We start from the raw sequence: 27,105 nt of genomic DNA, 5'->3' as shown, positions 1-27,105 counted from the left end.
GCCTCCATGTGTTTGTATTTTTCACAGATTTTTTGCTGTAATTGATATCTAGTCTCATAGCGTTGTGGTCAGAAAAGATATTTGATACGATTTCAATTTTCTTAAATTTACCAAGGCTTGACTCGTGACCCAAGATATGATCTATCCTGGAGAATGTTCCATGAGCACTTGAGAAAAAAGTGTATTCTGTTATTTTTGGATGGAATGTCCTATAAATATCAATTAAGTCCATTTTGTTTTATGTATCATTTAAAGCTTGTGTTTCCTTATTTATTTTCATTTTGAATGATCTGTCCATTGGTGAAAGTGGGGTGTTTAAGTCCCCTACTATGATTGTGTTACTGTCGATTTCCCTTTTTATGGCTGTTTGCATTTGCCTTATGTACTGAGGTGCTCCTATGTTGGGTGCATAAATATTTACAATTTTTATATCTTCTTCTTGGATTGATCCCTTGATCAATCTGTAGAGTCCTTCTTTGTCTCTTGTAATAGTCTTTATTTTAAAGTCTATTTTGTCTGATATGAGAGTTGCTACTACAGCTTTTTTTTGATTTCCATTTGCATGGAATATCTTTTTCCATCCCCTCACTTTCAGTCTGTATGTGTCCCTAGGTCTGAAGTGGGTCTCTTGTAGACAGCATATATATGGGTCTTGTTTTTGTAACCATTCAGCCAGAGTGTGTGTTTTGGTTGTAGCATTTAATCCATTTACATTTAAGGTAATTATCAATATGTATGTTTCTATTACCGTTTTCTTAATTGTTTTGGGTTTTTATTGTAGGTCTTTTCCTTCTCTTGTGTTTCCTGCCTAGAGAAGTTCCTTTAGCATTTGTCGTAAAGCTGGTTTGGTGGTGCTGAATTCTCTTAGCTCTTGCTTGTCTGTGAAGGTTTTAATTTCTCTGTAGAATCTGAATGATATCCTTGCTGGGTAGAGTAATCTTGGTTGTAGATTTTTCCCTTTCATCACTTTAAATATGTCCTGCCACGCCCTTCTGGCTTACAGAGTTTCTGCTGAAAGATCAGCTGTTAAGCTTATGGGGATTCCCTTGTATGTCATTTGTTGTATTTCCCTTGCTGCTTTTAATATTTTTTCTTTGTATTTAATTTTTGATAGTTTGATTAATATGTGTCTTGGCATGTTTCTCCTTGGATTTATCCTGTATGGGACTCTCTGTGCCCCCTGGACTTGATTGACTATTTCCTTTCCCATATTAGGGAAGTTTTCAACTATAATCTCTTCAGATATTTTCTCAGTCCCTTTTTTTTTTCTCTTCCTCTTCTGGGACCCCTATAATTCGAATGTTGGTGCGTTTAATGTTGTCCCAGAGGTCTCTGAGACTGTCCTCAATTCTTTTCATTATTTTTTCTTTATTCTGCTCTGCGGTAGTCATTTCCACCATTTTATCTTCCAGGTCACTTATCTGTTCTTCTGCCTCAGTTATTCTATTGATCCCTTCTAGATAATTTTTAATTTCATTTATTGTGTTGTTCATCATTGTTAGTTTGCTCTTTAATTCTAGGTCCTTGTTAAATGTTTCTTGTATTTTCTCCATTCTGTTTCCAAGATTTTGGATCATCTTTACTATCATTACTCTGAATTCCGTTTCAGGTAGACTGCCTATTTCCTCTTCATTTGTTTGGTCTGGTGGGTTTTTACCTTGCTCCTTCATCGCTGTGTATTTCTCTGTCTTCTCATTTTGCTTAACTTACTGTGTTTGGGGTCTCCTTTTCGCAGGCTGCAGGTTCGTAGTTCCCATTGTTTTTGGTGTCTTCCCCCAGTGGTAAGGTTGGTTCACTGGGTTGTGTAGGCTTCCTGGTGGAGGGGTCTGGTGGATGAGGCTGGATCTTGTCTTTCTGATGGGCAGGACTGCATCTGGTGGTGTGTTTTGGGGTGTCTGTGAACTTAGTATGATTTTAGGCAGCCTCTCTGCTAATGGGTGGGGTTGTGTTCCTGTCTTGCTAGTTGCTTGGCATGGGGTGTCCAGCACTGGAGCTTGCTGGTTGTTGAGTGGAGCTGGGTCTTAGCGTTGAGACAGAGATCTCTGGGAGAGCTCTCACTGATTGATATTACATGGGGCCGGGAGGTCTCTGGTGGACCAATGTTCTAAACTCGGCTCTCCCACCTCAGAGGCTCAGGCCTGACACCCAGCTGGAGCACCAAGACCATGTCAGCCACATGGCCAGGAAACTACGTGGGGAGTTTCTTGCCTTTTGGGAAGTCTGAGGTCTTCTGCCAGCATTCAGTAGGTGTTCTTTAGGAGTTGTTCCACATGTAGATGTATTTTTGATGTATTTGTGGGGAGGAAGGTGATCTCCATGTCTTATTCCTCCACCATCTTTACAACGTTTTTTAAAAATTATTTATTTATTTATTTATTTATGGCTGTGTTGGGTCTTCGTTTCTGTGCGAGGGCCTTCCCTAGCTGTGGCAAGCAGGGGCCACTCTTCATTGCGGTGCGCGGGCCTCTCACTATCGCGGCCTCTCCTGTTGCGGAGCACAGGCTCCAGACGTGCAGGCTCAGCAATTGTGGCTCACGGGCCCAGTCGCTCCGCGGCATGTGGGATCCTCCCAGACCAGGGTTCGAACCCGCGTCCCCTGCATTGGCAAGCAGATTCTCAACCACTGCGCCACCAGGGAAGCCCCCTCCACCATCTTGAAGGTCTCCCCTCCGCCATACATAGGTTTTTGTGTGAACACGTTTCATTTTCCCTGGGATAAATGCCCAAGAGCGCCACTGATGTGTCATATGGCCGTTGGGAGGTTAGTTTCATGAGAAACTGCAAAATTGTTTCCCAGAGAGGTGGTACGATTTTGCATCCCCACAGCAATGAACAAGTGATTCTGTTTCTCTGCATCCTCACTGGCATTTGGTGTGGTCACTATTTTTATTTTGGCCATACTAATAGGGGTGTAGTGATAGCTTATTGTAGTTTTGATTTGCATTTCCCTAATGGCTAATGACGTTGGACATATTTTCATGTGCTTATTTTGCCATCTGTCTATCTTTTTCAGTGAAACGTCTCCATATCTTTTGCCCATGTTCTGATTGGATTGTTTTCTTTTTCTACTATTGAGTTTTTATTTTATTTATTTATTTTTGGCTGCATTGGGTCTTTGTTGCTGCACGTGGGCTTTCTCTAGTTGCGGCGAGCAGGGGCTACTCTTCACTGCGGTGCGCGGGCTTCTCATTGCGGTGGCTTCTCTGGTTGCGGAGCACGGGCTCCAGGCGCGCGGGCCTCAGCAGTTGAGGCACGCGGGCTCAGTAGTTGTGGCTTGCGGGCTCTAGAGCGCAAGCTCAGTAGTTGTGGCACACGGGCTTAGTTGCTCCACGGCATGTGGGATCTTCCCGGACAAGGGCTCGAACCCGTGTCCCCTGCATTGGCAGGCAGATTCTTAACCACTGCGCCACCAGGGAAGCCCTGTACATGTTCTCTTAAGTAAATACCTAAGTATTTAATTTTCTTTGTGGTGATCATAAATAATATTGTTTTTAATATCAGTTTCCACATGTTCATTGTTAGCATGAACACTTAGCACAAATGTGATTGATTTTTGTGTGTTGATCTTGTATCCTGTAACCTTGCTGCACTCATTAGTTCTAGTTTTGGTGTTTTGGGATTTGTTTATCTAGTAGATTCCTTGGGACTTTCTATGAAGACAACCATGTCATCTGCAAATAGGGATGGTTTTATTTCTTCCTTTGCAATTTGTATGCCTTTATTTTTTTCTTGCCTTATTGCAGTGGCTAGAACTTCTAGTACTATGTTGATTAAGGACAGTGTGAAAGCAGACATCCTTGCCTTGTTCCTGAACTTAAGAGAGAAAGCATTCAGTCTTTTGCTGTTAAGCATGACACAGCCGAGGGTTTTTACCACCATGTCTTACAAAATTAGTTCTGTCTTCTTTTCCTCCCCCCACATTTTTTAAGGCAAAGATTGAGACTTAGGGATTGGCAGGACTTCCCTGGTGACCCATTGGTTAAGACTCCATGCTCCCAATGTAGGGGACATGGGCTTGACCCCTGGTTGGGGAACTAAGATCCCTCATGCCACATGGCGTGACCAAAAAAAAAGACTTGGGTATTGGCCCAACTGAGATGACAGAGCAAAAAGAAAGCATAAAGGAAATTTAAGTACTTCCTCCTGCAGGCTAGGCTTGCAAGAGTGACAGAACCAAGTTCCTTTGGTGGGGGCGGGGCTTCACAGCCTTAATCAGTGCTGGGGAGCTAATCTCTTTATCAGGGTCCTTGCACTCTGCAGTGAGCTAAGGGCCCCCTGCACCTGGGGCAGTCATTGCCTGTGTAACACAGGAGAGCCTCACGGCATGGGGTGCCTGTCCCCTCTCTGGTTACCCTGCTCTTCCAGGAAGCTCTCGGCTGCCAGTCTCGCTGCCTGCCAACCTGAGTTGGCGATTGGAGAGTCTCAGATACCCAGATCCAGGGTGACAGGAGTGGCCAGGGCCAGATTTAGATTTGTATGTGCTTTTGGCAGTGGCTCCCGAAATGAAGAGCGGAAGCTCATGAAAGAGTTCCATGGCTAGGTAAAAGTGATAGCGACACAGTGCATCTGCAGTACGTATATTCCACGGAACAAAATTTTTATTAGGGGAAAGGGATGGGCAATTTAGTCTAAACTTTAAAAAGAAAAGCATGCAATCACTCCCTCATCCACTCCCCGCGACCCCGCCCGCGGCCTTTGGGGTCATCTCCCCCTGGGGTCCTGCAGCTTCCATTCCCCTCTCCCTGGCACGTCGCCCCGCCCACCCCACCCCCACCTGGCAGCGCTCCCCTCGTGCCCCACCCCCGGGCTGGCCGAGACCACACCTGCGCAGGTTAAACCTGCAGGGACGCGCTGCCGTGGGTGGCGGGGGAAGGTGAGCGGATGTGAGCGGTGGGATGGGAGGACGAGGCAAGGATAAGAAAACGGGCCTCTGCTAATGGCCGGTCGGCGGCCCTGGCGGGAAGGAGGGATGCGGCCGGAGGGGGGCGCCCCGGCCGCCCGCGAGCGAGCCAGCCCCTGGCTCCTCGGGGTCCTCGTCCCACGGTTCCATCTCGCCGGTCCATACCAACGCGCGAGGCGCCGGGGGGAGGCCGGGAGCGGGCCGTTCCACTCGGGGAAGGGCGGCAGGTTAGGCCGCGGCCCGCGCCACCTGCGGCCTGGGGCGAGGGTGGGCCGGAGGCTGGGCCGCGCCGCCCGTTCTGTGCCGTGCAGGCGGGCCGGGCCGCGCCGCGCCGCCAGCCGCCCGGGAGGCCCCTCCTCCCAGCGACCCGGCGCGGAGCAAGGCCGGAGCGCTCCGCGGAGCCGCAGAGACCGCCTCCGTGCCCCCGCCCCCACCCCACCCCCACACGCTCCCCGCCCGCCTCCCTGCACCTCCCCCAGTCGCCCTCGTCCCGCCCCCGCGCCCCCAACCGCTCGCCCGCCTACACCCGCCCCCGGCCGCTCGGCCCCGCCCCCCGCGTTCGCACCACCGCCCCCCGGCCCTGCGGCCCCCCGCGGCCTCCGCCGCGCCCCTGTGTCCCCGGCACCCCCGCCCTCCGCCCCCGCGCGCCACCCCCCGCGTCCCCGCGCCCCCGCCCGCGCGGCCGGGGACGAGCGCGGCCGAGCGCATGCTGATCCCTCTCCTCCTCCTCCTCAGGCGGCGCTGGCGGCGGCCCCGGGACCCGCGGAAGCCGGCATGCTGGAGAAATTCGAGTTGGAGGAAGAAGGTGAGTGCCCCCCGCTGGAACGCGCTTCCGTGTCTCCGCCGGGGGCCCGGAGGGGCCGGGGCGCGGGGACAGCCGGGGTTCACTCCCCGGAGGCCGCGGGACCCAGCCGCCCACCGCCCGTCCGGCTTCGGGCGGCGCGCCCTGCGGGGGCTGGCGGTGGAAACGCGGAGCCGGCAGAGCGTGTCTGCAGTGGCCGCGGGTGCCTTTCGGTGGCGAAATCTCGCTGGCTTCTAAGGGGAGCCCGCAACCCGGCCATCCACACGGATGGTCGGTCCTTTTGTCCTTACAAGTCGAACTCGAATGAGAGCAAGGTGACGTGCAGTAGTAATTGTTTGTAAGGCCACCGTACATGTAGGGGTGACCCCCAGATTATGCCTATGGTCCATTCCTTTAAATAACACACACTGGTTCCCTTATCTGGACTTGTGAAAATACCACCAGCAGGGTGTGTCTTCTTGTCTTGATAGGGAAAGTTCAATAGGAAAAGCGGTGGCGGCTTAGCGAATTGGTTTTGAGTTCAGGTGATCCTGTCATTCCATCGTTCCTGTCTTCTCTTCGCTCACTCGGTTTTTTTCCTTTTCCTGCCCCGTTTTCTTCTTCTTACCTGGATCTTATTTTGAAGCTGTTAAAATGTGGGGGCATGAGTTTGTTCTTTGGCAAAATGAATATTTAACGTGGATTATGATGAGCTTTTACCTGGATCTTATTTTGAAACTGTTAAGATTTGAAGGGAATGAGCTTGTTCTTTGGCAGAATTAGTATTGAAAATGGGATATGATGAGTTCAAAGTCTAAAAAGAACTTTGTATAAGATGCTTGACAATTTGAGGAATTTAAAAGACCTCCACACTATCTTGTGTTTTTCCATTATTCGTTTAGTGACTTCTCTTTTTTCCAAGAGTATTGATGGAATAAAGCTCCTGGAACAAAGCATGTGCCATGTGGATGCTGTGCCTTCTGCCAACTTTAACACTTCCGTTTATTTACAGTCAGGCAATTACTTAAATAAGCATGCACAGCCAATATGAGAACGTTAAGCCGACAGTATCAGGCCAGTGCCTACGTTTATTTTATGTTTTAGAGTTCCCGCATTTCACAGACATGTTAGCCAGAAGATAACGTGTTCATAGTAATTATCATTAAAAGTCTGCCGCCATATTTATTATTAACAAGCAGTTACATGATACGTTTCAGAATTTTACTAGGGCTTCCTTTGCATTCTGTCCTGCTGTCCTACTGAAAAATAATCCAGTGTGTTCATTGGAATCCACCTCATTATTCCGTGATTTTATTACATTGCACGTCAAATTTGGGGCACTGTCCACAGGGCAGTATGGTGTGCCCCCCTTTCGTTAAGACTTTGAATATCTAAATCATAGGGTTTTCTTTGTCCCTGATTTCAGTAACAATGAGAGTCCATTGCAGTTAATCATTTTGCAGATTCACATGGGGGCAAAGGAGAGTAGAGAGCAGATGCTACTGGAGAGGTGCCACAGTTATGGTTTAGAGCATAGGCCCAGCTTCAGACCGTATCTTGACTTCTTATTAAGCTGTGTGACCTTGGACAAGTTACTTAACCTCCCTGTGCCTTAGTTTTCCCATTCATAAGGTAGAGCTAATATCAGGGTGTTTTGAGGATTAAATGAGATAATCCATGTAAAGGTATGTAGTACAATGTAAATCCACAGTAAGCACTTAGTAAATGTTAGTTACTGTTACTGTTTAAGTGCCATTTACCATTGTACTGAACTCATGGACTTTTTAAGCTTTTTATTAATGAATCGTCCATAGAGATTTTTCTCAGTACAGGTTTGATGGAGTTTTTTTCCTTACTTGAGATTTATTAATTTAATTATGTTGCACTTCTCAAAGCAGATATTTGAGAAATATCTCGATGCCTTATTTTTTTTGCATTGTTTCTGCCAAGGGAATGAATATAAAATACTAAACCTAAGCATCTAAGAAAAGGACTTTCCCATTTTCACCCATCTGTTTTTATCTATACTGCTGTCATTACTTTAAAGCATACTGAATCACACAAATTACCCTGTCAAATTTTTCTAGATTCTTAAGGAGGCAAAATGTTAAAAAGCAGTTACTTGGAAGCTGTTAGCCAAGCTGGAAGGGGTAGTGTTGGCGTGGTTGTCTAAAGTGCTGCTTTGTTTCTTTTGAACTTTAGATTGCTTATTCATCCAAAATACGGAAAAACTGAATATCAAGCAGAATCTTACATTTATTCGGGGGAACAGTAAGTCCTAACAGTAGGACATTACACCTTTACATAGTATCCTGTGAGCTGATGTGTTAGCAGCCTACATAATATTGATACATAGCTGTTGAATAGGTCCTCATTTAATCTTCCAGCTTCCTTCTTATTCACTTGGTGTCATCATTTGTGCATTGCGATCTGGACGCTTTCCTTAGATGGGGATGCATTTGGTATACATGGAAACACGTGATTGCTGATATTTTTGTTACCAAGTCTTTTTCTCTTTCCTAATAAATTCTAACAGATACTCTGTTCGTTAGAAAGGCATTAGTGAAGTTGGCGTAATCTCTTAAAACGTTATTTGCTTCTGGGAAGAACGAAGAAATTGTGCCTCTGTCTCCCGTGTGTTGTCCAGGTCCTCTTTTGCCTGGGTTCTGACACCGGCTGCCCACCCACTTCTTCCTACCATCGCACCCTGACAGAGGGACCTTTCCAGAGCGTGAATTGACAGCACCACTCCTTTACGGGAAAATCTTTACCACTTTCCTGGGTCTATATATAGAATACACGCAGACGTCTCTTCATCTGCAGCCTCACCGCCTCATTCCGGCTGTACACACCAATGATCAGAGGGCTTTCTGTGCCTAAGCGCACCGCCAGAGAGCTTTCTAAAAGGCAGATTCTAATTCTGTGGGTCTGGGGTGGGACCTGGGAGTCTGCATTTCTGCTAAGCTCCCAAGTGCTGCTGCCGCTGCTTCACAGACCCTGCTCTGAATAATAAGGCTCTAGAACAGGCACGGGCAAACTTTTTCTGTAAAGGGCCAGATGGTCTCGGTCTCCGTCCCTGTCAAGACTACTCAGCCTGCCCGTGCAGCAGCAAAGCAGCAACGCGGTCCAAGTGGCAGGGCTGCGTTCCAGTCAAACTTTATTTACAGAAAGAGGCCAGATTTGGCCCACAGGCAGAGTTGGCCAGACCCCTGTTCTGTGACCCTTCATGGTCGCGGTGCCTGAGGGTGTACATCCTTTGGAGGGTAAGACCTTCTCTTGCTCCCTTTCTCCACCTGCCAACCTTACTGCATCACGGCTCAGCCCAAGTCTCACCGTCTCCGAGGCCCCTCCCTAAAGCCCTTCTGTACTTCTCCATAATCCATCTTTCTCTTCCCAGCAGGTGATAACGGTGGCACGTCGTAGGTGCTCAGCGGCGTTTTGGTATCTCAGTGACTACATTCAGTGTTTATGTTTCCTTTATGGGAACGATGGGAGGATGAAATGATTCGGTATCTGCAAAGTGACGCGAGCAGTGCCTAGCCCATAGCAGTCACTTTATGTGTTCGCGTTTCAAGTGCTTAATTGTATCAGTCACACCTGTTTGTTTTTATCAAGATTAACCGTCTTGAACTTATTTAAGCACGGGGCCCAGCACCTTCGTAAGCACCTCAACGCAGCCAGTGAGTGCTTTCTCAAGTAGATGAGTATTCAGAAATTTATTCATGATTAATAAGTCTGTAATTCTGGCACTACCTCAAGAACTTCACGGCCCCTGGGAACTGCCTGTGTCACCGCTTCCTTCCTAGCATTCCAGCCGCCGCAGACCCGCCAGACTCACCAGTTTCCTCGGGCTTTCAGCAAGACGCGGTGGTTGGTCCATCCCACTTCTTCCCAGTCACCTGTCCCCTCTCCCCTCACCCCCTGCCTGCTTCCTTCAGTCCAGGTGGTCTTTTCTGTCCGAGCTGTTCCTTCCTCACCTGCAAGTCATTTCCCAAAGGATAAGCTTTTCAGAACTTGCCTCCAAACTCATTTTCCTAGCAAGACTGGTCAAGCTAGTCTGCACGATCAAAAATGGGGAAGAAGTGGGGGGAAGAAGTACCAGCGAGGGGAAAGCGTTATTTTTCAGTCAAGGATCTTGGAATTGTAGGCCCAGGTCTGTAATGAAGTAGCTGTATTCTTGAATAATCCTTGTCTCTTGGGGCGTTGCTTGCTTGTTTTGTTGCCGTTGTCATTGTGGGTTTTCTCGGTAGAACAGAGCCCAGCATTGGTGAACTTGTACTTTTCCTTCCAGCTTGAAAATACGACCTAAAGCAACCAGCACCCCGCTCTACAATAAACCAGAAATGTGCATTCACTCTAACTTGTTCATTCTCAACTGGAGGGTATTGCCCTGAAGTGAGCAAAGATTGGTTCTTGTTGGGGGACAAAAAATCTTAGCTATTACAGTGGTTTCTGGCTCTCCAGAGGGCCCCTGAATGGATATACAGTGTATCTGTGGTATTAAAGTTTCATGGGGGTAGGACAGTTGAAGGGGGAATGTATAGAAAGGCTGGGGGGGGGTGTGGATAATGAAAAAAAGTTTGAGAAACACTGCTCTAACTTACTTAAGGGAGAATGTCTTCCTGTGAATTTGTGGAACCTTTTAAAGTATCCCCTTATCACTTAGCTTTGATAAGTGAGGCTCAGCTGGGTCCACTTGGCTTATTGACTGTAGTGTGAGGGGTACTGACCTCTGGTGGTGACAGGTTTGTGATCGCGGTTTGGTTGCTGGCCGATCATCTCGTAGTATTAGAAGGCTCTGATAATCTATCATCCAGACTCTTTCCTTCCCTACTGAGCTTGCATACTTATCTTAGAGAAGAGGTTTATTGTTTCTTGATTATAAAAATAGTTAAAGATTTATGAAATGTTTACAATTAAACATTTTCTGCTCTGGCTGACCCCATATTTGAAAGCTTGCCATATTTAACAGACTTTAGGTACACATTTTAAAGTCAGGCTTCACGTTTGATGGTATCTTAGATTTGATAAGATAGAGTAGTTGTTTTATAGGCTGCAGAGGTTTTGTTATCTGAAATGTTAAGACCCCTGACTATTTTAAACGAGAGGGGAGTGCACAGCAGGGTTTGAGGATCCAAAAGTGGGACCTGCCGCCGGGCTTCACCAGGCTTCACTTCTCCTGGGAAGTCATCGGGAGCCAAGGCCGCGCTGAGTCATCTCCACGATGAAGGGACCTCCACGACCTTCCCGCTCGGGACTGGCTCTGCCTGCTCCTCGGCGAGCGCTCAGCAGCCCCAGCAGGCAGCTGGCAGGAATCCAGGCCAGTGAGTCAGACTGTCTGCTCCATGGCCGGGGTGTTTCCACCCTACAGCTCTGCGTGGGGTGGGCAGAGCCCTTGCAGAGTTGTTATACCAGGACCCCTGTGACTTTACATTTTACCTGTGAATTTTAAAGTGGGAAAATTTTGGTACCACAAAACATCTGGAATTTATTCGAAGAAACTGGAAGAATTTGTGTCCTTTTTCTATGATTATAGTAACTGGCGTATGTTAAGTATATTGAGGCACTGTTATAAATCCTTTACGTTTATCTCATCTCATCCTCAAAACAACTCTTAAGGGGTAAATATTTTTATCATCCCTGTTTATAGAGGAGGAGATTAAGACGGTGGGAGGTTAAATAAGTGACCACGGGGGGGCATATCTGGGAAGGTGGGGTCACCAGGTTTCAAACACAGGCTTTAGACTTGCAGCCCAGGCTCTGAGCTGGTCTTCGTAACCGACATGAAATAATCCCTTATCTGGAAACCCTCTTTCCATTTCCTCACTTCCCATTCCTTCTTCAGCCCATTTCCACCACTCCACCCACATTCCCTGAGTTGGTCACTCGCGGCTCCATTTTGCAAACTCCAGTGGACACTTAATCCTCTTCTCATTTTGAGCTGTTAGTAGCCGTCACCAGAGGTGACCTCTGCTCCCTTCTCCCACAGACACTCCCGGTGTGCTCCCCATACCTTTCCGCCCGTTGTTTCCTTGATGGTTCTTACCCTTTTTCCTTTTGCATTCCGTGTTGTTTTGTGGTAGCAGGTGGAGTGAGGGCTAATTCACAAGCCGTACATTTGAACATTAGCAATGGGACTTGCTCCTGGCTCTTCCCGAAGCCACTTGTCTTCTCCTCCTGTGCTCTCCCCTAGACAGTCTCCCTCACTTGCATGGCTCCAGTTACCGCCTGCCTGTTGCCCAGTGTTTAATTACCACGATGCTGTAATAACTGATGATGCCCAAATAGGTATCTCCAGCCAGATCGCTCTTCTGAGTGTTCGGTTGCCTATTGGATGTCTCTGCCTGAGTCATCGCACCGTCTCTCTGGTCTGTTCTCCTGCTCCTCCCTCTCGCCTCTTTCTTTTTCCCCCCAACCTGATTCAGTAAGTGCTACCACGTTCACCTGGTTTTTTGTTTTGTTTTTTAACAAGAATGACGTTGAGCTATGGCTCTCTCACTCTCCCACACCCAAGCGGTCTGTCCTCTCACTTTCACCTCCTGCATACCTACCTGTCTCCGCCATCATCACCTTTCTATTGACTGTTAAACAGCCTAGTCTCTCCAGCATCTACTCTGGCCCCCTCCAATCAACTTGACGTGCTGCAATTAGAGATATTTTTAAAAACATGGATCTGATCGTGTCACTTCCATGCTTAAAAGCCTTCTCTGACTTTCCTTTGCCTTTAGGCTGGAGCCCAGACTTACCTCCCTCTTCCCTCTGCCCGCCTCACCGTGCACCTCCCTCCTCCTGGCCTTGTTCCTCCGTGCCTGCTGAACTTTGCACAGGCTGTTCCCTCTCCCTGGATTGTTCTTCCCTGTCCTCTTGGCCACCTGCTAGTTTTCTTCAGGTCTCAGCCTACATGTCACTTCCTCGGGAAAAGTGACTTTCTAGAAGCCCCAGACAGGCCTTCACATATCATCTCATGATCCCTCATGGCTGATGGGGCTGTTAAGGTGAAAGGCATATATTCATGTTTCTCTGCCATTGTGGAAGCTCTGTGACGATGGGGACTGAAAACTTAACTACTTGCCAGGTCTCAAAGATACGATGATGACTAAGACCTAGTTTCAGTAAATACTTGTCACATACATGAACACATGTATTTTTTTTGGAGCTTTACCTTTTACTCTGGCACATGGGCTCAGTGTATTTGAGTGGTTAATGTTATTTCTTATAAAGAAATAAGGCATTTCTACTTAAGGCAATGAGAGGAAATCCACTTGCCAAGTTTATGTGTGCTAATCAAAGAGTAGTGACAAGGTAGCTGTAAGATGACCCGCATGTACCTCCCAGATGCACCGAGGCTTCTCCTCCCAAGTGTGAGGTCAAAATAGACTGTGTCCAGTGTCTGAACAACTCAGAGGCAGTAACAGCGGATAGAAACGTGATGACTTGCTTGCATAATCTGGTGCCTGAGGAAAAAGTCTTTTAGATCTTTCTTTTGTGGCTGTGATCGCACTTGCACTGATATTAGGGGAAAAGAAGTCTAGCTTAATTCGGATACTAAAAGGAGAGTCATTTTGGGGAGGAAACTAATTTGGGAACCTTCTGGTCAAATTTTAGTCACTTTTAAATCTTTTAATTTGTTGCTTCTGTCCCACTTTGAGCTGTTTTCTGTGTATCTGAATTTATGTCACATCATTGAGGTTTCTGAACTTTGTTATTACCTGATTTATTTTATCTTAGGTCGTACTTCGATCATTTGTTTCTAACAGTAAGTTGCTACCAATAAATTGTTATTTTATAGACCACATATTATGGAATGTGTAGTTGTTTCATTAAGACCTCCGCAAGAATATCCAGGTCCACATTCTCACGTGTTTATTTTTACCTTTGTTTGGCTCTTTTCACAGTGACTCCTCTAGCTTTGATGCTTACACATGTGGCATGTCCCCCCCTTAAGTTGCATATATAATTAGTGTCATGTAATTAAGAGCATGAGTCAGACCCAGATTGGAGTCCCATTTCTTCTACTTAATAGCTGTGAGACCTTAGGCAAGTTATTTCAAGCTTCAGTTTCTTCAAGTATAAGTAGGAAACAATAATAGCCGCTAGCTAATAGGATTATACATGCATTAAGTAACCTGAATGTAACAGTCACTTGAGTACCTGCTGTGTAGTGCAGTCTCTACAAGTATAACTATCATGATGACCCTAGAAAGGACCAGAAAGGCAACTGAGCACAAACTTAAAATCAAGCCACCATTAGTGCATCATCCGGCGACAGCCATTTGGCTAGTGATGGCTTCGGTGTCTGCACCGTCAGACTTTTCCCCATGTGAATACCACCCAGTGGACAGCATTTGTGATTGAATGTTTGAGTTTATTTATCCCCAATTCCTCAGAATCACTCTGCAAGAAAGATGGTGTTATCCCCATTTTACGAATGAAGAGATTCAGGCCAAGGGGATGAAGGAATTTGCTCAACGTCACACAGAAGGTGATGACAATTCTCATACAGGTTTGGTCTAGATCTGCCCTGTTCTTTCTTCTACACTCACTCCCCCTGGAGCCTGGAAGTCCTAGAGTCCCCATTGGAGACGACTGGCCTGCTCCCTGACGTACCTGAGGAAAGGACCCAAGCCCGTGAGTTTCTCAGGGAATCGTATATCGTTAGTGCCTTACTCTGCAAATCATTTTTCGTGTTTTGAGTTGAACAGCACTTACCCATGTTGTAAGAACGATAACGTGCTGTATTAGAGGCAGACAGGGGCCCACAGCAGAAAGATCCGTTGTATTGCTAAACCCCAGAGATGTGCGTGCATTTACGGACATCTGTTTAAGCGCTGGTAACTGAAATGAGTCAGGATGCGTCCGAACTGCATTGTGTCCAAATGACAAAACTGCAGCACGCTGGTGGGGACGTGGTGACAAGCCGGTCTTCAGTGCACCTGCCTGATGCACTGAGCTGGGCTGCCACATTGTGAGTCAAGACGGTTTGCTGAGTGTGTGAGTGTGTTCATTCCCCTCTCCTCCCCCCTAAAATGCTCCTGAAATGACAGCAATCAGAAAGTAGTCTTGCTCAACAAAAGCAAAAGCTTAATTCTTGGAGAAGACCAATTAAGTGGATAAACCTGTGTCAAGTCTGTTCAAGGAAAAAAATGAGTGAAAACGCAAAGTATTAGAAATAAGAGGGGCTTCTTAATTATAAATGCAGAGATTTAGAAAATAACATTAAAAGAAATCTGAATATGTCAAACTATATCAATATGTTTTAAAATCTTTTCAATCACTTTTGAGTAAATTTTACAAGTTCGTATTTTCTTGGTTAACTTTCATCAATCACCACACCAGAGAAGAAATTAAAAAGTAATTAATCAATCACCACAGAAGAAATTAAAAAGTAATTAATTGAATTGTACACTTTAAGTGGGTGAACAGTATGGATGTGAATTACCTCAATAAAGGCTTTGGGGTCTTTGCAAGTAATGAAAGGTCCTCGCCCTTCCTCTGCCCCTGCAGAAGAGGCCTGGTATTCAGCCTGTTGATGGGTTAATTCTGTAGAACCTTCAAGGAACAGTTAAGGCCTAGGTCATCTGAACTATTTTAGGGCTTAGGGAAGGAGGGCGGCTTCCCAGCTCCTTCTGTGAAGCTCACTCGACCTTGACATCAGAACCAGAGGACAGCACACAAAGAAGAAAACAGATGATGAACCTGGCATTTAAAATATGGGCAGGACTCCTACTAAAACATCAGCAGGCTGAGCCATGCGGTCTCCTGTGACCAAACAAGGTTTTGTCCTAGAAATGCAGGGCTGCAGTTTGTTAAGAAACCCACCGAGGAGTTAATGTCAGCAGATTAAAGGAGAGAAACCTCTGGTCATCTAAGTAGATGCTGAAATAGCAACTGATAAAATTCAACATATGTTCCTTTTACAAAATCCTTATTAAGCTAGAGGGAGAAGGAAACTCCTTTAAATTGCTGAAAGCGTGTTTGACAGAAGTGGGGACTGACATATGTACGCTGCTTTGTATGAAGTAGATGGCTGGTGAGGGCCTACTGAATAGCACAGGGGGAAAAAAGAAGGTACTATAGCACAGGGGGAAAAAAGAAGGTACAGCCTGTTTACAGGACACGTATTAAGTTAACCTTAGAAATGCATTCCAATAAGCATTAGATGCAGACACATACTGTTCGATTCCACTTATACGAGGTACCTAGAAGAGTCAAATCATAGAGTCAGAAAGCGCACTGGTAGATGCCAGGGGCCGGGGAGGTGGGCAGGTGGGGAGGGGGACTGGGGAGTTCGTGTTTAATGGGGACAGAGTTTCAGTTTAGGAAGGTGAAAAATTCGGGAGGTGGATGATGGTGAGAGTTGCACAACAGTGTGACTGTACTTAGTGCCACTGAACTGTACTGTTAGATATGGTTACAGTAGTATGTTTTACATTATGTGACTTTCACCACAGTAAAGAAAAAAACATTTTAAAAAAAAGAAGTGGGCTGGGGTGGCCGCCTGTTGTTCCTGGTATCACCGTCATCAAGGTGTTCCTTACCCCGCTGGGGGCTGGATCCCCGTGAGTTAACCTTGGTCCTCTCTGCTGCTTCGGCTTAGTACAGTAATTGGGTTCTGTTTCCTGAAAAAGAGGAAACATTGGCTGTGGTTCATAGAATTAAACCCAAAGCCATTTTAAAATGGATGGGGAGCCCTGTCATTTCAAGGTCACAGCCTTGTCGGGTCTGTGGCATTCCTTAGGCATTTATTGCAACTAACTTTGAGCTGTCTAATTGGGGAAGCTTTGTGCCTTTACTTACCTGCGCTTTTCCTTCTTTCTTAGTAACTCTTTGCCCCCTTATCTAGCAGAGCACATGCATCTCCCTCTTCAGTGGACACTTTTGCCCCCAGCACACACAGAACCAAATGCAAAAAGCATGGAAAGGAAAAAAATCTAATGCACTTCATTTATTCTGCTACCTTGTAAGTCCTGTAAAATTATATTTAAGCTTTGACTTTGTTAATATTCATGTTTCTAAGCACTTTAGGAAAACATATGTATATGAGAGTTTAATCTTTTCCATATACTTTTAAACTTTTTCTTTTTTTTTTTAAATTAATTTATTTATTTATTTTTGGCTGTGTTGGGTCTTCGTTTCTGTGCGAGGGCTTTCTCCAGTTGCGGCAAGCGGGGCCACTCTTCATCGCGGTGCGCGGGCCTCTCACTATCGTGGCCTCTCTTGTTGCGGAGCACAGGCTCCAGACGCGCAGGCTCAGTAGTTGTGGCTCACGGGCCTAGTTGCTCCGCGGCATGTGGGATCTTCCCAGACCAGGGCTCGAACCCATATCCCCTGTATTGGCAGGCAGATTCTCAACCACTGCGCCACCAGGGAAGCCCTCCATATACTTTTAACTTCCATATTCCCCTTTTTGCTTATTTCTTGCTTAACTATTTTAAATGGTTTTCTAAAAAGAAAAGATACTATATGAATATAGTAAACTTATGTTTCTAAATATAGAATAAAGCATAAAAGACAAATTTTAAAATAACTAACCTATTGATAATCTTTTTCTTTGTGGAATTACAATGAAATGTCTTACGTTAAGTTAAAATTACAGGATTGGAAATAAGGAGTTAGTTTTTTTGGTTGGGGTGTTTTTAGTGACATTTGGGCAATGTGTAAATTTTGTTTTAGGACGCCTCTCATCCTTGCACTCTCAGCTCTCTAAGATGGGGATTGAATCATTACCATGGCCCCTGCCTTTCATGGATGTGTCTTTCAGTGACATACAATACAGCAGGCATGAGCTTGTCCTGACACCCGTGAGGAACTTTCTGGGGACCCATCTGCTGCCTCAGAAGCTGCCGTCTAAAGCAGATCTATAGCTTTGGCACAAGGCACTTCAGGGCTCCGAAAGGGCGTCAGTCACGAAGCGCTAGCGGGGGTGTTCACAGTGGAGGGGTGCTGGTGCCTTGAGGGCCTTTGGGGAAGGTGCACGGGGCCTGTGAACTGAACTTGGGAGGCGGAGGAGGCTCCTGAGGCCGCCATGACGAAGTGCCACAAACCCAGTGGCTTGGAACAACGGAACTTTATTCTCCCACACTCGGGAGGCCAGACGTCCGAGCCCAGGGGGTCCGCGGGGCTGGTCCCGTCTGGAGGCTCCGGGGAGAATCTGTCCCGGCTTCTGGTGGTTGCTCGTGCTCCCTGGCGTCCCGTGGCTCGTGGCAGCGTCACTGTGATCTCTGCCTCCATCGACCTTCTCCTGTGTCTGTGTCCGCTCTCATTTGTAAGGACGTTGGTTATCGGATTTAGGGCCCAACCTGATAATCCAGGGTGACCTCATCTCCAAAGACCCTTGTTCCAAATAAGGTCGCGTTCTGACGTTCCAGGTGGACGTATCTTGTGGGGGCCACCATTCAGCCCACACAGAAAGGCGGGTAGGAGTTCAGTGGCCACCTGAGCCGTGCGCCCAGCAGAGGCAGGCACGAGGACACTGGCCCAGAGTTCAGAAGCTGCCTTTGGAAAGGAAGTGTCCACGGGATCGCAGGGTGTGAAACTCCTAGGGGCCGCGGCGTGTGGGCTGGCTGTGCTGTGGTATGGTGAGGACTTGTCAGGGGTGGTGTGTAACCAGATCTGCTTGCAGAGAGAAACGCTCTGCCACGCTTTCCTAGCTAGAGCGTACAACTGTTTGCATGTAAACTGAGATGTTGCATTTTCCAAGTTGTTCTGTTGACCTTCACAGATGAAACACTTTCACATATACTTTCTCCTTCCCAGCAGTACTCTTCAGTAGCTCCCTTGGATGATGCTGGGTTAGCGTGTGATTGGACGGTGTAACGTCATTCCACGATGGGTGGCTTTCATAGACCAGTGACTCAGGTGCCAGCGTGACACTCTGCAGTTACACTTCTCCCCGGGGACGGATAAAATAACCCAACAGTGGGACACTGCGATACTTTCTTAGCCCCAGTTACCTTTTGAATAATGAGAGCTTGAACTTGCCTTCTCAGGAATTTTAATAACTTATTCCAAACAACCTGTTATTGTTGAATGGTTTTGGTTTTTTTAGGTGTTTTTCCTTTTTGGTTTAACTCCAGATACTCTTATTTTCTGTTTCAATGCGTTTCTTCCTTCAGGTACAATTTGAGGCTTCATCATAATGTAAATAATACAAATGGTGCTCTCATCGAAAAGTTTTACCAAATGTAGAGAAGCAATGACATTTTATCGTATTTTACTTTATTCTCCTGACTTTAAATGCTAACACTTTTGTTATTGATGTTATTACATCAGTAATAATCTAGCCTTATCATGAAGCAAAATATATTTCAGTGTCATTTTGCTGTGCTTGGTCAAGCTTTTTACATTAAAAAAATATAGTGTTATAGATCCACCTCAAAACTGAGAACCCCAGGCTAATCATGAGAAAAACATCAAATTCCAGTCGAAAGTATCTGCCCAGTACTCCTCAAAACTACCGAGACCATCAAGTCAAGGTTTGAAGAGCTCTCACTGCCAAGGGGAGCCCAAGGTTACAGGGCTGCATGTGAGGTGCTGTCCTGGAGGGACAGAAACTAAGGCAACTGAGTAATTGTAACAAACGTACCACAGTGATGTAAGACGCTAGTGACTGAGGGCACACGTTTCACCACCTGGGGGCTGGTGATGCTCCAGTGGGAACAGAGGGAGACCCCGAGGGCCCAGCTCTCCACGTCCTGCTGGCTTGGGGGCTGCAGGTGTGAGCAGGGAAGTCCTGGGGGGCCTGGCGGGGAGTCACAGCCCCAGCAGACTCAGGAGAACGTGGGCCGTGCCCCACACAGCCCCATCATTGGGGTGGACCCTGCCAGCTGGAGCACTGATCCTGACGTGGTTGTTGGATTGTGACTCAGAGTATGGGATAGATGCCGTGAGTCCATAGTGAGGTAGACAGACAGACAGACAGACAGACAACTCTCCTCTACAGAAATGTTCCAAGTACAGTAAGTTCCCTGCATACGAACGAGTTCCGTTCCAAGAGTGCATTCGTAAGTCTAAATCTGTAAGTCCAACAAAGTTAGCCTAGGTACCCAGCTAACACAATCGGCTATATAGTACTGTACTATAATAGGTTTTAGAATACTTTTCACACTAATAATACATTAAAAACAAACACAAAAAATAAAGAACATTTTTAATCTTACAGTACAGTACCGTGAAAAGTACAGCAGTACAGTACAACAGGTGGCACACAGGGGCTGGCATCGAGTGACAGGCAAGAAGAGTTACTGACCGGAGGAGGGAGAGGAGGTGGGAGATAATAGAGGTGAAGGATGGTCAGCAATAGGAGACGGAGGGCAAGCTGCAATTTCCCTCACGCCTGACCTTGATGGCACAGGTTCTGGTTCCTTGCTGGATTCAATTCTATCTACCCAGTTGAAAAAACGATCCAGCGATGTCTGGGTAGCAGCTCTTTTTTTCTTATCGTAGATGACACGGTGGCACTGGATTGCTGAACGCCTGCTGCAACCTTCGTGTACCGTTCGTTGTACGTTCAGGTCCTGTGCCTCAAAAACTACCAGTGCCTCCTCAAATGCAGAGAACCCCCTTGCCGTTATCTGCGTCGTGAATCTCTTTGGTTCTTCAGTTACTTCTTCTTCCTCTGTCTCTCTTCGTCCTTTCTCTGGGCCTCCAATTCCATCAGGTCTTCATTAGTAAGCTCCTCGTGTTGAACAGCAAGGAGTTCAGTGAAGCCGTCCTCTTGCACATCTAGCTCCAGCTTCTCGCTGAGGGTCTCTGAGTTGCTGAAGACCTCTTTGGACTCCTCATCCGCCTTCTCAAATCCACGAGAATCATGAACAAACTGGGGGGAAAGGTTCTTCCAAACCCCATTCACAGTGACGGCCGTAACCTCATGCCAAGCAAAGCCAATTTTTTTTTATGGCCTGTAGATGTTATAGTCCTTCCAAGATTGTCGCAGGGTTGTTCCTGATCCGTCAGTCGCCTTTACTGCCTGACGAAAAGTGTGACATAAATAATATTTCTTGAAAGTCGCTATAACGCCCTGGTCCATAGGTTGGATGAGCAACGTAGTATTCAGTGGCAGATGCACTACTTTGACGTTGGGATGCAAGTCATCCATGAACGGGGGGTCGCCCAGAGCATTGTAGAGCAGCAAAAGAATGTGGAATGGGACGGGACGTCCTTCTCCAAGCAATATTTCTCTACCTCCGGGATAAAGTGGTGGGAAAACCAGTCCTGGAAAAGGGCCTGTGTAACCCAGGCCTTGGGGTTACTCTTCCACACAACAGGAAGAGAGCCCTCGGCTATGTTTCTGAGGGCCCTTGGGTTCTCTGAATGATAAACTAAGAGAGGCTTCAGCTTCATATCACCGGAAACATTGCCACCAAACAACAGTTAGCCTGTCCTTTGTTGCTCTATAGCCTGGCATCAACTTTCCCTCCTTACTGATGTAACTCTGGTCTGGCATCCTTTTCCAGTACAGTCCTGTCTCGCCCACGTTAAAAACCTGCTCAGGTAAATACACGCCTTGAATTTCTTGAAGCATTTCAGGAAATTCCCGGGCAGCTACCGTATCTGCACTCGCTGCCTCGCCACTTACTTTTACGTTGTGAAGGTTGGCTCCAGCCTTGAACCGATGAAGCCAGCCATGGCTGGCATTAAAAGATGCACGCTCTGATTCTTTGCTGTGTTTCTTCTTCAAGTCTTCATAAAGGCTTTTAGTTTTCTTTTGAATCAGCATTAAGCTGAGCGGGACTCAACACTAATGCTGGTCCTGCATCCACACAATGAGAAGTTTCTCCATCTCCTCCACCACTTTTCCACGCTTCTTCGATATTATTGTCTGCACAGCAGACTTCACATGTTCTATGATCTTGTCCTTGTTCTTTAGAATCGTGCCGGTGGTTGAACAACTCATTTTATAAGAATGAGCGACGTCTACCATCTTTTCACCTCACTCCGCTCTCTCAATTATTTTCACTTTTGTTTCCATCGTTATCGCTTGGCACTTCTTAGCGGTACCGGCTACATCACCACTGCTTTTTACGCTTGCTTCTGGACACCCTGGGCTTGAAATAAAGATACTGTACTCCTGTACTCTATACAGTACTGCACAGTAAGGTACGCAAGAGCACAACCACTTGTAGAAGATGCACACTCGTGACAGTGTACGCCAGACACATGAACTAACTTATGTGATTGGACATGCGAAGGCACATTCACATCTTTGAAAGTTCGCAACTTGAAGGTTCACATGTAGGGGATTTACTGTAATTTATGCAGATGCTTCGCCCTCAGGGAGGTGGACCATGACTTCCCTGCCAACACTGCAGTGTGGGAAGAGTCCCTGTAGGGGAAAGACCCGACAGATCCTACCTGGGCCAGGTGATCCAGGTGATGAGGTATGTTGACAGCAGGTACCCTAGATACAGTGGGATGCGAAGGCACTTCGCCTTCTGGTCTTCCTGGTAAAACACACAAACCTCAAAATTGAGATCATGAGAAAAACATCGTACAAATCTGGAATGAGGGCTGTTCTACAGAATGCCTGTCCAGTACTCCTGATCAGGGTCTCATGGTCAAGTACTCAAGGTCATCAAACACAAGGAATGTCTGAGAAGCCATCATTGCCTAGGGCAGGCTACGGAGCATGATGACTAAGTGTGCTGTCCTGGACGGGGTCCTGGGACAGAAAAAGGATGTTACGGGAAAACTAAGGCAACCCTATTAAAGTGTGAGCTTTTTAGTAATGTGTCAGTGATGGTTCGTTGGTTCTGACAGATGTGCCAGAGGAATGTCAGATGTTATCTTTTTTTTTTTTGGCTGTGTTGGGTCTTCATTTCTGTGCACAGGCTTTCTCTAGTTGTGGCGAGCAGGGGCCACTCTTCATCGCGGTGCGCGGGCTTCTCATTGCCGTGGCTTCTCTTGTTGCGGAGCACAGGCTCTAGATGCGCAGGCTCAGTAGTTGTGGCTCACGGGCCTAGTTGCTCCGCGGCATGTGGGATCTTCCCAGACCAGGGCCCGAACCCGTGTCCCCTGCATTGGCAGGCAGATTCTTAACCACTGCGCCACCAGGGAAGCCCGTCAGATGTTATCTTTAGGGGAAATCTGGCATGGGGTATATAAGGAACTGCTGTGTCTTCACAACTTCTCTATATAAATCTAAAGCTATTCAAAATAAAATGTTTATTTAAATATTTTTAAAAATTAACAGACGAATTAAGATGTTACCCCAAAAATATGTTTAACACAAAGCTCACAGTGTTTTAAAAATTCTAAAAGTTCGAATATTTCTTTTCATAGAATTTTAAGATTTTATTTCAGATATTCGTACTGTGATGTTAACATCTATAAAATGTGCACTCCTTTTATGAAAATTCTTGATTTAATTAACAGACAAACTATCTTGTAAGGGTTCCTTTCTGGGAGATGGAGTGTTACATTTTATTGTAGTTTCCCCCTTGAAGTCCTTCATTTGCGTTTTAGGAGAATGGATTTGACGGGCACTCTGTAAGTTAAATGTTAGTTACGCGCGTGCTCGCCTGCCTGGTCCTTGGAGCCTGTGTCTGCACGGATCCCCTGTGAATAGGCTTCCAGGAAACGACTCGCCTAGCGGCCTGGTCGTCGTCGTCCTTGGCAGCGCGGGAGCAGTGATGGCAGAGACGGACCGGGACCTTCCGCGTGGCTGTCGTATGAACGACCTGCGTTCCAGTTCTTTCCTGTGCAAGGCTCCTATTTTCCGGGAGATAAACGTTTTGAGAAAAATGGAAGCACGCTGACTCAAATTCCATCCATCCGTTCACTGACTGCCACTTACCTGGTTCATAAGCCCGGACTTGTCCTGTGGTAGCGCTCGTGACGGTGTAGTGACGGTTCATGTGTCTCCCCCGCTGGCTTGTAGTACCTGCAGGGCAGTGGCATGTGTGTTGGGTCCCCGGGGACCCCCAGCCTCTAGCACAGTGGAAGCTGGTGGGAGCAGATGGCTTGTGGGCGCAGGGCAGGAATGTCAGAGGTCACGCCCCGGGGTAACCCCTCACCAAAGAGGGCGGGGTGCTCCTGACTAGGAAGCAGTTCTGAGGTGCGTGCGCGGCCTCCCTGGGGTCCCCAGCAGCTGCGACTCTGCACAGAGCTGTGACCTGCTTACTGGAGCTCCCTTTTTGACTCTTTCCTTCCGTCTCACTTCCCCTGGTCTCGGGGTCAGCTTTGGGAGAACCCACACTGAGACCGTATGCAGTAAGTCGGTACCGACGAAATTAATCAGCATAGTAAATGAGTAAGATCCTGACCATTCAAAGAAATTATCATCCAGGAAGAAAAAGATTATCAGAGCTGTGCAGATCACATGAATGGGACATAAAGTGATGACTGACGAGAAGTACAGATAGAACGTGCGTATTCAGGGGAAGAAGTCGCTGCAGACTTCCCTCCTTACCCTCCTGACTCAGGGTCGGCTCCTGCCTTGTGACCTTGAGCCATCCAGCACCTCACCTGTCGCGTGGCTCACATCCCGGTGCCCTCGCTCTGCCAGCTGGTGAGCTGGGAGGACAGAGATGTGTCTGCTGCGTCCCCTCGTGTCTCGACACTGGGACAGTGCCCCGCAGACAGTAGCTTCACAGGTGTGTTGGACCCGTGCGTTCGTGGGGAGACTAGGTGGCAGAGTTTCCATGAGGAGAGGGTTGGAGTCTTGGGCACGGATTCAAATCCCACTCCAGTCACTGCCTAACTTGCTGACTTCAGGCCCGTTGCTCAGTCACCTCATGTGTAAAGTGAAGAAATCGAGGCACACCCTCAGGGTCGTGACATAAATTAAATGAGGTCATTTCCTGTAGTACCTAGAGTTACAGCACAGAAATGAGCGCTCAGATGTTCACTGCTTTTATGGAGAAGATGGCATTTGAGGTTGGTTGAAATTGGATGAGAAAAAGTAGAGAAGGAAGTTTAAATTACAGCAGAAGGAACAAATGCCAGAAAGTGAGATTAAGGATAGTAGGGAGCTTAGCAGGGAGCTGTGTGCCTGGACCCGAGAACAGGAAGTAGGGAGATGAGGTCACGGAGAAGCCAGACCACGGAGGTTCGTGAATGCCAGCCTGAGTTGTGTGACTTTATTGCATGAGCAGGAGCGGAGATATTTGAGAAGGGAACTGTCCAGGAGGTGATGGGATTATGAACTATGAGTTACAGTACCCTGAAGAGAGGTCAGAAATGAAAATAGAGGTTTGGGAGTGGTTCACATAGTTTATCATGAAATTGGCAAACCAGTCAGCACATACGGAGTGTTTACCACAGTAGGAAATAGAATAACAGGGGCTCCTTTCCACAATCAAGGAACTTGGTTAGCGTCATGCTGTTTAACACTTATCTTGCTAATTAGTGTGTACAATATAGTAATTTTTTTCTTCTGGGATATTTCCCAGGTAATCTAAACCTTCCCCAAATGTACAGATTGGTGTGGGCCCAGCGGCATTGTCAAAGAGGTCTCTTGGAGATGCATTCTTTGAGTGAACCAGGAGATAGGAGTGAGGTCCTCGCGGGCAGTGGGCAGTGGGCCATTGTCCGGCTACAGGCACAGCTTTGGAGTCACAGTACCTTGTCATTCCTTTTGCCAACTGTCAGTTAACTTCTACAGAAATTTAAATAATAAAGACTGCTTTGTGTGTATTTGTTCACATCGTTACTGTTTTCAGGGCTCCGCGTCTCCTTGTGTAGATCCTTATTTCCATTTCATGTTTGTATAAATGATGCCTTCAATTTTTTTAGATTTCCAGTTATTCCTTGCTAGTATATAGAAATACAGTGGCATGTTTTTTTTGTTGTTGTTTTTTACTAACTGCATTCTCTGACCTTGCTAAACTCCTTTTTTAGATCTGGGAACTTTTTTGTAGATTCTTTGGTGTTTTTTATATGTAGAAAATCATATAGTCTGCCAATAAAGACAATTTTGCTTTTTCCTTTTATATCCATAGCCTTCTTTTTTTTTTTTTTTTTTGGCTGTGTTGGGTCTTCGTTTCTGTGCGAGGGCTTTCTCTAGTTGCAGCAAGCGGGGGCCACTCTTCATCGCCGTGCACGGGCCTCTCACTATCGCGGCCTCTCCTGTTGCGGAGCACAGGCTCCAGACGCGCAGGCTCAGTAGTTGTGGCTCACGGGCCTAGTTGCTCCGCGGCATGTGGGATCTTCCCAGACCGGGGCTCGAACCCGTGTCCCCTGCATTGGCAGGCGGATTCTCAACCACTGCGCCACCAGGGAAGCCCCATTTTTTTTTCTTGCCTTCTTGTGCTCGTGAGGACAGCCGTGTTGAGTACCAGGAGCTTCTCGCTCTTACAGGGAGAACACTTGTTATTTTCCATTAAGTCTGTTAGCAGTACATTTTTCATGCATACTCTTAATCTGATAGGGGAAGTTCTTTATTATTACTGATATTTGCCTTTTTTTTCTTTCCTTTTTAGCAGAAGACTCAGAAAGTGGTGTTTACATGCGATTCATGAGGTCACACAAGTGTTACGACATCGTTCCAACCAGCTCCAAGCTTGTGGTCTTTGATACCACGTTACAAGTGAGTGTGCCCAGTGTCCCCGAATCTGGGGTATATTATTTGGTGCCTGCTTTGTCGGGTAAGTTAAATCCAGCAATACCCGCAGACAGTATCCAGTCCTTTCTGCACGTCGGGTCCTGTGCTGAGGTTTTGTCTGAGTTGTCAGTCGTCATGGCAGCCTTCTGAGGAATGTGCTGTTTTACGGATAAGGAAGCTCATTATCTAGAGTTTGCTCACATTCTAGCATTTAAGAACTCAGCCCACAGAGCTGGTGAGTGACGGGGTCTGGAATTGGTGCTCGGGTCTGCTAGCTGCACCTCCTCCCTCGGCATGTCCTGAAGGCCTTAGCTATTTAGTAGAACAATGACGTTGAAATAATACTGGTTAAAAAGAAAGCATCACTCAGGTGGGTAATCTCTTAAGAGAAAACTCTACTGATCTCTTTCGGCAGAAAATTTGAACCTGATTACTTTGGTATTAAAATTATGCTTGTTGTAACTCGTTTTATACCAATATGACTTAAAATCAGACGTGAAAAGTCCCAAATAATACATTCAGTGTGATGACCAAATTACATCCGGTGTAATAAGATACATGTGCGTACACAGGTGTACGTGTGTGCATTTGGTGTATAGATTTATACATAAATCTTTACCAAGCAGGATTGTTTTCACCTGGGTTCCCCAAAAGTAGATGCTGAGCCAGGAATTCATGGGCAGTGGGCACTTTATTAGGGCGTCCTGCCAGGAGAGCCCCTGAGGGACTGGGGGAGAAGGAGAAGGGGCAAAGGCCAGGGAGGGCAGCCTCCGCTGACCCCTTAGGGGGACCCCAGCGGGTAAGGTGCCTGTGCCAGTTCACCCCGGCCTCTTTCAGTCTCGTCCAGGGCTGTCCTGGGAGATGTGTGCCCCGGCCCTGCCA

At 46.9% G+C, this 27,105-nt stretch overlaps 1 protein-coding gene and 1 long non-coding RNA gene across 9 annotated transcripts in view; one reads left to right on the top strand and one right to left on the bottom strand.

Annotated features, from left to right (window-relative positions):
• PRKAG2 (protein kinase AMP-activated non-catalytic subunit gamma 2) overlaps positions 1 to 27,105 on the top strand; it is a 278,947-nt gene that overhangs the window by 210,188 nt on the left and 41,654 nt on the right. For 3 of the 8 annotated variants that reach the window (XM_082473795.1, XM_082473794.1, XM_082473797.1), the window contains 2 exons: positions 5,636 to 5,705; positions 26,102 to 26,208. In XM_082473795.1, coding sequence (XP_082329921.1) covers positions 5,636 to 5,705; positions 26,102 to 26,208 — 177 coding nt within the window. Of the gene's footprint in view, positions 1 to 4,825; positions 4,874 to 5,542; positions 5,706 to 25,128; positions 25,241 to 26,101; positions 26,209 to 27,105 lie in introns of those variants that run through there. The other 5 variants (XM_082473801.1, XM_082473800.1, XM_082473796.1 and 2 more) reach the window with 5 other exon arrangements.
• LOC309666407 lies at positions 8,669 to 25,053 on the bottom strand. The gene is made up of 2 exons (XR_014267084.1): positions 23,476 to 25,053; positions 8,669 to 23,390 (listed from the first exon to the last, which is right to left on the bottom strand). It is a non-coding gene; the product is annotated as an uncharacterized lncRNA (long non-coding RNA).

Source organism: Balaenoptera physalus (assembly GCF_965194825.1).
Source record: "Balaenoptera physalus genome assembly, chromosome: 8".
NCBI lineage: Eukaryota > Metazoa > Chordata > Mammalia > Artiodactyla > Balaenopteridae > Balaenoptera > Balaenoptera physalus.
This window is presented reverse-complemented; position numbering and strand designations above follow the sequence as displayed.